The sequence below is a fragment of the Gekko japonicus genome, unplaced genomic scaffold (assembly GCF_001447785.1).
Source record: "Gekko japonicus isolate JY-2015 unplaced genomic scaffold, Gekko_japonicus_V1.1 scaffold6482, whole genome shotgun sequence".
Taxonomy (NCBI): Eukaryota; Metazoa; Chordata; class Lepidosauria; order Squamata; family Gekkonidae; genus Gekko; species Gekko japonicus.
The window spans coordinates 15,474-26,830 of NW_015170473.1; the positions used below are offsets into that span (position 1 = coordinate 15,474).

General features: G+C 45.4%; 1 protein-coding gene across 1 annotated transcript; it reads left to right on the plus strand.

Moving 5' to 3' along the window:
- Window positions 1-2,266: 2,266 nt before the first annotated feature.
- Window positions 2,267-10,450, plus strand: LOC107116428 (alpha-1-antiproteinase-like). The gene is made up of 4 exons (XM_015418320.1): window positions 2,267-2,930; window positions 4,869-5,139; window positions 7,093-7,240; window positions 10,259-10,450. The coding sequence occupies exons 1-4, from the start codon at window positions 2,267-2,269 to the stop codon at window positions 10,448-10,450; spliced, it is 1,275 nt and encodes a 424-aa protein (XP_015273806.1).
- Window positions 10,451-11,357: the final 907 nt, after the last annotated feature.

The following is an 11,357-nucleotide window of genomic DNA, read 5'->3' on the forward strand; positions in this document are numbered from 1 at the left end:
TCCCCTTAAATCGATACGGGGTGGAGCCCCTCAAGCCCCACTGCAGGCTCTGGCAGGTGGGCTTCACTGGGTGAACTTGTTAACATTTTCATTTTTCAATTGAGACTTCATTTCACTATGCCCATCTTTGGCTTCACTCCCACCCAGGGGAAGTCCTTCCTCAAATCCTTGAACCATAGCAATCCACTGCATATGGTATATCGGCTTTGCACAGAGTAAATCGGCATAATTAGCAGTGTTGAGAAATTCCTGGAGATTTGTGGGCGGAGCCTGGGGAGGATAGAGTCTGGAGGGGGGGGAGCTCAGCCAGAATGTGATGCCGTAGAGTTCACCCTGTCTGACGAAGGGAGCTTTGACTCTCCAAAGCTTTTCTTTGTGTTGTTTTCACTAAAGCTACAGAGAATGGTGTCTTCCACAGAGGGGTTGCATTTTGCCATTTCCCTGTTGCTGCTGCAGCTGCAGATAAAGAGCAGCAGCAGAAGAGCTTCCCCATGGCCGGTTTCCACATTTTCATGCCCCCATCTCCTGGGCCACTACGGCTTTTGCTTTTTTAAAAAATGGCACTTGAATATTGTTATATTGACAGCAGGTTCATTTTAAAAATAATAAAAAAAACCCTCTCACTGTCCAAAAGTAATTGTTAAAAAGCTATTATCTTGATGTTAAGCTATATATGACCTCCATCTCTTGGGTTTTTAGTGGTTCTGTTTCTTTATCCTGAAGTTTGTCGTAACTCCCCACTATGTTTCTTTGTACTTTTTAGAAAATGCAATTTAAAAAAATCCCCTTCAGGGGGCAAAAAAAGAATATACCCTTTTTCTTCTGTCTCCACAAAGGAAGGGAATAAAGCCTTAACTTTGTTTGTTTTTTTAAACAAAATGAAATGAAAAGAAAAAGGAAGCTGGGAACTCAGGGAAACTGCAAGACCTGTAGTCACAATGGTATAGTGATATAATGATATTCTAGTGCCAATTTAAAAATAAAAGTATATAAAGACCCCAATTGTCCATTAACTGCCAAGCCTTTTATTCATGGCAATCTTTGTTTTTGGTGATGAGTCACAAGTTTTCCTTAGGTGTGGGGTTGAAACTTTTGAACTAAATACCCTACCCTGTTTCACAGATGAGAATCAGGAGGGTAGCCAGGTTGGTGTGCAAAAGAGGAGCCTGTAGCATTGGTGGTGGTGGTAGTGGTGGCCCCTATATGAAAGCCTGGCGGAAGAGCTCCGTCTTGCAGGCCCTGCAGAACTGCATAAGGCCCTGCAGGGCCCTGATCTCCTCCGGGAGCTTATTCTACCAGGTAGGGGCTGCCACTGAAAAGAATCTGGCCCTGGTCGCAGCAAGCTTTGCCTCCCAGGGGCCTGGAATCACCAGGTGGTGTTGTGTCCCCAACCGAAGTGCTCTTGGGGGTATATGTGGGGAAAGGATGTGTGAATAAAAGAACAAACAAAACAGAAAACATTTGCTCACCCCTAAAAGGCACTGAAGACAGCATACTGAGACAGCCCTGCTGTGTTTTATCTAGCCAGACTTCTCGAAAGTTTCATTTTCTAGCACATTTATCATCATAGACCCTGTGGCCTACAGGGTTTCAGTGACCTCCTATTATGAGCTAATTACGAGCTAGCAGATGCTGAGGAGGAAGCCCAGACAGCAGCCCACATATCAAGAGGTGATGTCAGAGCCAGCGAACCACTTCAAGACATGTGAACCACCAATTCACACGTTACAGAGCACACAGATTGGATCTGAGGATTCCCCACCCAGTGTAACAATCAGGCACAAGTCACAACTTCTAACTTCTGGCACGTGCTGTGGCTGATTCATTAAGGAATTCACTCTTCCCTCCCATGCTGTTTTCCAAACAGTCCAGGGGGGGGGGGGGGGGTGAGGGGGGGGATCTGATTTGGCCCACATGTTCCTTGGATACACATACATTTCTATACTGGGCTCAATAGCACCCCAGTAGAATATTCCAGGCTGGGAAAATGGGAAGAAGGGAAGACAGAAGTTCAACACATACTGTGTTCCCAATCCAAACTGGGATCCCCACACATGCTTTGAGGAGATCCCGTAACTCATGTCTGACTGTGACACAAGGTAGGGACACCAGACCCCATCTGTGTATTCTCTAATGTGTGAAGGCAAGGTTTAAGATTACATTGTCTTAAGCACAGCATTGAAAAGCATATTTTATTATGTTCTTGAAGTCTTCAGTGTGAATGTTGTTCTTTTTTTTCTTAACAGATCCTCTCCAAAAGGGCACCATGTCTAACTTCCACCTGTGTTTGCTACTTGCTGGTCTTTGTGCACTTGCCAGCTGTCATCATGTCCCCGGACACCAGGGTGGCCACGATGGGCATGAACATCCAGAGGATGAGCACCCCCACCCTGAAAGTCACCAGGAGAGTGGCCATATGCCCTGCCTCAAGATAGCCCCAAACAGTGCTGACTTTGCCTTTAAATTCTACCGCCAGATAGCTCCCGAGGCTGCTGGCAAAAACATTTTCTTTTCTCCAGTGAGCATTTCCACCGCCTTTATGCTCGTGACCCTGGGCGCTAATGGGGTCACGCTAGATCAGATTTTTTCAGGGATGGGCTTTAACCAGTCTGTGATGAGCAAGAAGGAGATAGATGATGGTTTCCACCACCTCCTACAATTGCGGAACCGGCCACAGGCTCAAATTGAACTGAGTATTGGGAATGCCATTTTCTCAACCGACAGATTCCCAGTAAAACAGAAGGCCATGGATGAGGCTCGTGAATTGCTTCATGCAGATGTTATGCATGCTGATTTCCAGAACACCAAAGATTCTGTGAACCAGATCAACAGCTACGTAGAGAAGAAAACCAATGGGAAATTAGTGGAAGTTGTCAGTGATCTTGACCCAGACACTGTAATGGTTCTTTTAAACTATATCGTCATGAAAGGTGAGGCACTTTATTTCCCCAAATTACACAGCAGACTTCTTTTATTACAGAACACAATCCACATAATACCTTTTCTGGGGCCCAAACTAGCTCAAGCTTGTCAGAGAACATAAGAACAGAAGAGTAGCCATCTTGGATCAGGGCCATGGCCAAGTGCCCATCCAGTCCAACACTCTGTGTAACACAGTAGGTGCCTTCAGACGGGGGATTTACAACGGTATAGGTGCTGGTTCCAACCGGTGTACTTACCGGCGTCCACACGGCGAACATCTGCCTTCCGTCCCTAACCATTGTAAAGCCCTTTAAACCGTTGTACTCTACCACTAGGTCCCCACGTGGTGGTATCCTAAGTACAACGGTTGTAATCGGTTAACCCCGCGTCTGATCGCTCTCCAACGTTGAGAAAAAACTTCCGTTCCCCGCTTGTGAAAGCTGCCCGAGGCTTCCGCTTTGCGCCCACCATTTTTTTTTTAAACACAACTGCCATCAGGAAGTCGACCAGCAGGGACAGAGGAAGACAAACCGCCTCTGCTCTTCTCTTGCCTTAAAACCCCCATGAGGCAGGACCTCATTTACCATTTTATGGTACTGAAAGGGTGACATAAGGAACTATTGTAGAGCTACATTAAAAAAGGTTTTCAATAATGCAACCCCCCCCCCCCCGGGGCAATCCCAATCCACTCAGTGTTTCTGGTTACTTTCTGGCTCACTACAAAGGAGTACAGTAGACAACAGGTCAATCCAAATTGGTAGAAGCTGATAATGCCATCTTCAGTAGAGTTCCACCCTTCTAAGCTCATTGACTTAAAAAGGTGTCATTCTGCTTAGGATAGTTAGATGTGAGTCCAGTAACTCCTTAGAGATCAACGAAAGTTCCAGGTCATAAACCTTTGAGAGTCAAAGCTCCCTTCATCAGATACAAGTAGAGCTCCCTAATGAAGGGTGCTTTGGCTCACAAAAGCTTATGCCCTGGAAACAGTGTTGGTCTCTGAGGTCCTACTGGACTCGAGTCTCTAGCCAGTGTGGTATAGTGTTCAGAGTGTCAGACTGGGTTCTGGGAGACCCAAGCTCGTTTCCCTGATGGGGGATGTTCTGCCAATCACACACTCTCAGTCTGACCTACCTCACAGGGTTGTTGTGAGGATGAAATGGAGGACAGAACCACATAAGCTCCTTTGGGACCCCATTTGGGAGAAAGGTGGGGTATGCATGAAGTAAAAGAAATTAAATATATAAACCTTTTGTTTGCGAAGTTATATAGAGAAATGTGCAACGGTTGCCTTTTCCTTTATAACTCTGCAATCTAAAGGGCTAGAGACTTACTTTGAAAAGAGAGCTGTGAAATAGTCCATACTTGCAATACTTAGTTATAGTGCTTTAATAATATAGCAATATAGCTATTACAAATAAAAAATGCCCACAAAGCCTCTGTCGTGTGTGTGTGTGGGAATGGCCACCACAAGGACTGGGGTGAGGAAAACAATGCCAATGTGGGAGGAACCAGGAAAATGTGCACCTTCCTGTCCATATGATGCCCAAACACCCTTTCACTGCAATCTTTCCCAAAAAAGATCATCCCAAACCAGAGAAGGGTTGCAGCAAAGCAGGGTAACGCCTGGAAACAGGAGCAGCAGAAGGACAACATCATGTGTATTCTCCCCCAAACACTGCTGCTCTAAGAAAACGAAGGTGTAGTGAAAGACGTGGAAACAGCCATTGTTGCCCTGAAATCGATCCACTTATATTTAACTGTTAAACACTAGCATATTCCTTCCTCAGTGAGTACTGAAATCAAACTAGGAAAAGGTTCAAAATCCCAACTGGTCATATTCGAACCTGGATGCATTTTTGAATTTAGGTGACCTTTCAATGCCAATTTCAACATGAACAAATCTTCTGGCTCTGTATAATCTATCCCGTCACCTTTTCCTTCCAAAGGTTATTGGGAAAAACCTTTTGATCCCCAGAGCACTCGGAAGAGGGACTTCTTCGTCAATAATGAAACGACAGTGCAAGTGGATATGATGCACAGAGACGGCTATTATTATACCTATCGTGATGAAGAGCTGGGCTGCAAGGTGGTGCGGATCCCATACCGAGGCAACGCTTCGGCACTCTTCATTCTGCCTGACAAAGGAAAACTGCACCAGGTGGAACAGGCACTGGGGCCAGAAGCTTTGTTAAGATGGAAGACTTCCGAAAGACAACAGTAAGTCAAGGACAGTGTAAGAGAGGGTGAGATGACCTGGATTGGGGAGACTCTTTTTGTCAGGTGTCTTTGGCCATTGACCATCTCTCATCTTTACCTTTCTAAACAGAGCTGGGTTTTTTTTTGTTTGAATGCCCTTTTTTATTAAAAGCTGCACTAACGCAGTGTTAATTATCACCTACTATAAGGCTAGAAGAGCACAAAGCTTTTGAGAACCCACGCACCCTCCCCCCATGTTGGTTACCCTGGTGGTGCCATCTCTTGATTGGCTTAAACCGGACTCACATTCTTCGCACCTCTAACACTCAAAGCATCCCATTCCCCTGCTTAAAGAGTGAGGGGAACAGTGGGGGGGGGAATACATGGAAAAATGAGAGCCAAGTGCACAGGAAAGCCCAGCCCTAATTGAACAGTTCACGAAGCCAGTCTCCCCCCCCCCTCCTTTCTTCACCTGTGGGCTCCTTGCTCAGTGCCTGGCTGGACAGGAGGTCTCCACAAGGCTAGCTGGCGGGCCACAGAGCCGTTATGAAAGGGCTCCATTCACCGTCCTCTTACGATTGTGTGATTACATGTGCAGACTTTTATATTATTCGCTAGGTAACACATTTCAATGGAAAAGTCAATTCAGAAGATATACAGGTTACTCTAACAATAAGAAATGCAGCTTCAGTCCAGGAGAATCCCCCCCCCTTTCCTCAGTAAGGGAGTCTCCGCCCCCTCTCGTCTCTGAAGCATGTTCAGGTCCCTTTGAAGTGCTGCACAGGGTCTAATTGTCATCAGAAGAGACCTGATTCAGGGGATAGACCATGAACAATGCATCTGGTCGCGGTGGGACCAAAAACCTGATTGTTTTTAGTAATGGAGCTCTGTCTTCTCTGCTCTTGCGGAAGCAAATGAAGACATAACTTGCTTTCATTTTCTCTTTAGCAAATTCCAACAGTGCTAATAATCCTTCTTTACGCCCATCAGCTAATAAACCATCAGGGATTGCCACAAAAAGACTCTGATTCGATAGCACTGCATCCCAGGAAGAGATCTTGACTTCCATCACTTTGTACTGGAAGTGAACAATGCGTGGTTTCCCATCATGCACTGGAAGATCTTGGCTGAGCTTCTCATCTTTATTTATCAGAGCAGAGGGAGAGGGACATCAGGAGCACCACAGAGGCCCTGGGACAATGTGTCTGCAGCACTGGAGTTGAGGGCAGTTACTCAGAGGCAAAATACGACTGTCCTGGGTGTTTGTCATCCTCGGGGCTCAGCAGGACGGACGGCGGTCGGGAGGAGGCACTCGATGTTGGGCCTCACAGCAGCTCCTCCCTTCGCGAGCGCCCAGCTCTGACTGACAGCAGAGCTGTTGTTATTTCACAGTTCCCCCAGATGTTCCTATTTACTAGGGATAGTCCCAGTTTCCTGCTTCTTGTTCCAGTTCTGTCCCTGATTTTGCTCTTTAAAATGGTGTTTGTTTCAGATGCTAGGTCATTCTGCTGGGCTCTGTTCTCTCCTCAGATTCCTAAAGCTTAAATTTCTGAATGGGGGATTGAAGGATGCCAGTTCGGTGTAGTCGTTAAGAGTGGCGGACTCTAATCCGGAGACCTGGGTTTGATTCCCTACTCCTCCACAAGCAGCTGCTCTTCTTCTGTCCTGTGCCAATCTAAATCCATCACAGCAGCTAATTTCTGTGAGCTTTGGGTCACTCTTAAAATCAAGGCATTATTTAAAGGAAGGCAACCAGGATTTTCAAATGAAAACACAATGGCTGTCGTAGCATTCTAAAAGAGCATTTTCAACTGAAAACACTGTAACTGTGTCATAGCATTTTAATTTTTTTAAAAAAATAATAATCAGTTTAAGTCATCACAATTCTTTATTAAGCCAAAATGCAAATGTGTTTTGTGTCGTGTGCCTTCTTAGAGAGACACCTCAACCAATCTCAGGCTCTTCTTTACACAGGAGAATAGACCTGTCACTTCCAAAGGTCACAATGAGGACAAGTTATGATGTCAAAGAACTAATTAAAGGATTGGGTGTTACTGAGGTATTCACAGACCAAGCAGATCTAACTGGATTCACTGAGCAGCGCAAGTTGAAGATTTCAAAGGTATGTTTCTAAAAACGTATTGTGGGGATTAAGCCTTCCCCTTCCGTTATCTATACTTGTATATTGGCCACAAGCAGGTAAAACAGAGGTCTTATGGGACTGTTTTATGTGGGGAAGGCCATACAGAAGAAGAGCTGCCCCCTCCCCTTGCAGTTGCAACCCCAATTAAGCCTGCAGGTACCACATGAAGTATGTCTCTGGGGTTGCCAGGTCTCCACTGGCCATCAGTGGGGGTGGGGATAGGGTTGCCAGCTCCATGTTGAGGAACATAGAATTGGAAGGGACCTCCAGGGTCATCTAGTCCGACCCCCTGCACAATGCAAGAAATCCACAAATATCTCTCCCCAAACCCAGGAGATTTGGGAGTGGAGCCTGGGAAGGACAGCGACCTCTGTGGGATATGGTGGCATAGAGTCCACCCTCCAAAGCATCTGTTTGCTCCAGGGGAACCATCTCTGTAGTCTGCAGGTGAGCAGTACCCAGGTCCCACCAGGACACTGGCATCACTAGCTGTCTCCCTTCCATCAGTCTTTTACATCAGCAGGGATTCACATATCTTCTCTCACTTGCTTTTCAGCTGATTTAGGCTGACCCACACAACCTAATTCACTATACAGGAAGAATTTTGTAATTGCTCAGGATTCATAGGTTATCCTTCAAAACAGATTTGTTTTTTATTCCCATATTACATATTTATGGATATGTAGGGCTATTTTGGGGCAGGAACGCACAGGAACGGAGTTCCGGCTGGCTCCCAAGTTGGCCACGCCCAGCAGGAACTCATTAGCATAATAGGCCACACCCAACAGCAGAAACTCAGTAGGATTGGCTACATTAGGAGTGTGTGGCCTAACATGTAAAGGAGTTCCTGCTACCAAAACTGGAATCAAGAACCACAAGGGCAAGAAAGAAGTCAAATAAAAGGCCAATATTAAAAACCTAGTTGAAACTTATAATATACAAAAATACATGTATTTATTAGAAAGGCAGTTAAAAGCATATAAGGGCTCAATGAAAGCCTCATAAACAAGTAAAGGTGGCCTAAACACAAGGGCCAATACACATGACCTGACGCGTTTCAGCCCTAATGGGGCCTTCTTCAGAGGTCAAACAATATTGATGTACACGTAACTTGAATGCATCTTACAGTAAGATAACTGTTAAACTGGAATCAAGAACCACAAGGGCAAGAAAGAAGTCAAACAAAAGGCCAATATTAAAAACCTAGTTGAAACTTATAATATACAAAAATACATGTATTTATTAGAAAGGCAGTTAAAAGCATATAAGGGCTCAATGAAAGCCTCATAAACAAGTAAAGGTGGCCTAGACACAAGGGCCAATACACATGACCTGATGCGTTTCAGCCCTAATGGGGCCTTCTTCAGAGGTCAAACAATATTGACGTACACGTAACTTGAATACATCTTACAGTAAGATAACTGTTAAGTATGGAAACTCAATGTCATGTTGTAAGTAAACAGTGAATCAGCTTTATTGAAGTAACAGGAACAATCAGAGAACACACACACAGAATACAGTGGAGCATAGCTCCTTTTAAACTATCCCGGGCTGATGTTGCCACACCCTAGAACAGTTAAGGACCAATGCGATTACAAGGATAACACCCAATCAGATTAGTTCCCTCCTGAACATTTCTCTGCCTTCTGATTGGGTACATTTACACAACAGCTAATTGTTGTGTAAGAGACTTCAGGAAGGAAAATTCTGGAGGCTTCAGGAAAAGTGGGTGGAAAAAGAGATATGATAAAAAAAACCCTCCTTGCAGCAAGGAGGAGGCCTCTTTAGATGCTGAGTCTATCAGAGCAGATAGAACTCTTAACTGAGGTCTGGAGGAGTCAGCCATTAGCCATGCGGTGGCCTGGTCAGCTGAAGGAAGCTGCAAGGTAAAGGAACTCTGTAGAGATCTGAAACTTCCTTAGTTCAGGAGCCTGTCCTATATCTTAACATCTGATAGGGCATGACTAGAGAGAGGGGCAGAGGAATTGCATTTTACCCATTTATTTGGATTCCTTGCTGAATCTGGTGCTGTGATAAAAGTATACCTGTGAACATTTTCTTTTTAATAAATACTTTATAATTTTTGATGCTGGTAGTGTTCTCTGTACCACATAGACCTCCACCATCTTGGACATGCTATTTAAAAGGAGAGCCAAGGGGAAGGCAGGCAGTTGGCAAATGGCTAGTCCTTCAGGGGTGCACAAGACAGTAAATGGTCCCCATGGTGACCAGGTGCTAGGCAGCCAGAGACATTGAGGCAAGGCCTCAGAACTTGGAAAGGAAGCTGGGTGCCCTGACCCTCCCAGTGGGTACTTCCTGCAAAGGTCAGGTGGTGGCGGCAGGTTACCATAGAAAGAGAGAAACCTCTCCAGGTGTTGGGAAAACCTCAGAGGGCAGGGTGGAACAGGACCCATAGGCCAGAGCAGGCCTGTTCTGCCACAATTCATACCCTGATTAGTAATTGCATCTGCTAGGGGGGGGGAAGTTGGGCCTACCCAAGTTGGGATAGGTGGATAAGTAAATAAATAAAACTAGTACCAAATTTTACAGTAGCTTTGGACACCTATTATGTAAATGAGTGCCACACACATCCTTTTTGTGACTATTGGTTTGATCGCTTTTGGAAAGACTTCAAGTGTCACAGTTAGTCACCATAAAATGAGTTCCAGAATTTCAAATCTGTTTTTAAAATGTTGACTTCACCCTACAAAATAATCCTTGGATGCATATCTAGGATGAGCAGGAGGGGAGGGGAAGGGGAGGCAGAGAGCAGCGCCTCCCTTTCATGGAAGAAATGCTACCAGGAGGTAACATCTACACAAGCACCCCAGATAACAGGTGGAGCAATAAATCATAGGAAAAGCAAAGAACAACATGACTAACATCTCCTAAGACATTAAACAGTTTATTTTTCTTTGGAGGACAAGAACAGACACAATGTTGCTCATCCCCCTCCCCCCTTTTTGGTATTCATTCTTGCCTTTACTTTCCTTGCAGGTTGTCCACAAAGCTTATTTGAATATCCATGAGAATGGCACTGAAGCTGCTGCCACAACCGTCATCGAAATGGTCCCAACTTCTCTCCCCCCTCGAGTTGCATTCGAGAGGCCCTACCTGGTAGTGGTTGTAGAGCACCTTGCCCATGCCCTCTTGTTCGTCGGGAGAGTTGTGAATCCTAATGAACACTAATCACACCTTGGGTACACTCAGGAGGCTCAACGCCCCAGGGCTGGCTTAATGTATGTGAAGAATCTGTACTAGAGAAAATTAAAAAACTGACCTGATAAGTTGGAGTCTGTGAAAAAAACCAACAATCTGGTGGTTCTTTCTCCTGTTCAGAATATCTTGGCTAAAGAATACATCATTGTAAATAGGGCAGCCAATGCGGCCTAGTGGCTAAGATCCTGAGCTATGAGCCACAGGGTCCTCCGTTCAAATCATAACTCCACCACTGACTCACTAAGTGCCTTTTGGCAAACCATTGTCCCTGAGCCTTCAGTTACCATCTGCCTCAAGGGGTAATTCCTGCTTTGGGCATTCCTTATGACTGGATGCTGCAATATAACTTTTCCATGTGAATAAATAAAATTAGCCTACCTCGCAGCGCTGTTTTAAGGGTCACAACGAGATAGTGGGTGTGCATGGCTTGAAACCCTGAAATGATGTTTAAATGCTGAGTCTTGTTACATGGGCCTTCTTAATGTTTTATGCCCAATATTTGTTTTCTTGGAAAAGAGTTTTAAAAAGATCAAGCACACACACTTTATACCAAGCAGGAGCTACAGCTCGGAAGTAGAGCACCTGCTTGACATACAGAAGGTCGAAGGTTCAGTCCCCAACCTCTGAAGTTAAAAGGAACAGGTAGTAGGTGATATGAAAGTCCTCAGTCTGGGACACTGGACAGCCACTGCCAGCAGGGGTGGACTGGCCATTATAGGCACTGGGGAATTTCCCAATGGGCCAGTGCTCCCCCTCACTTGGCCCAATCCAGCTGAAAGTTGAAGGGCCTTATGCAGCTCCAGGGAAAGTGGCTCCCAGCCAGAAAAAGCCTCACTTGGCCCATGGAAGGTGCTGATGGCCACGCCTGGGTCCACCA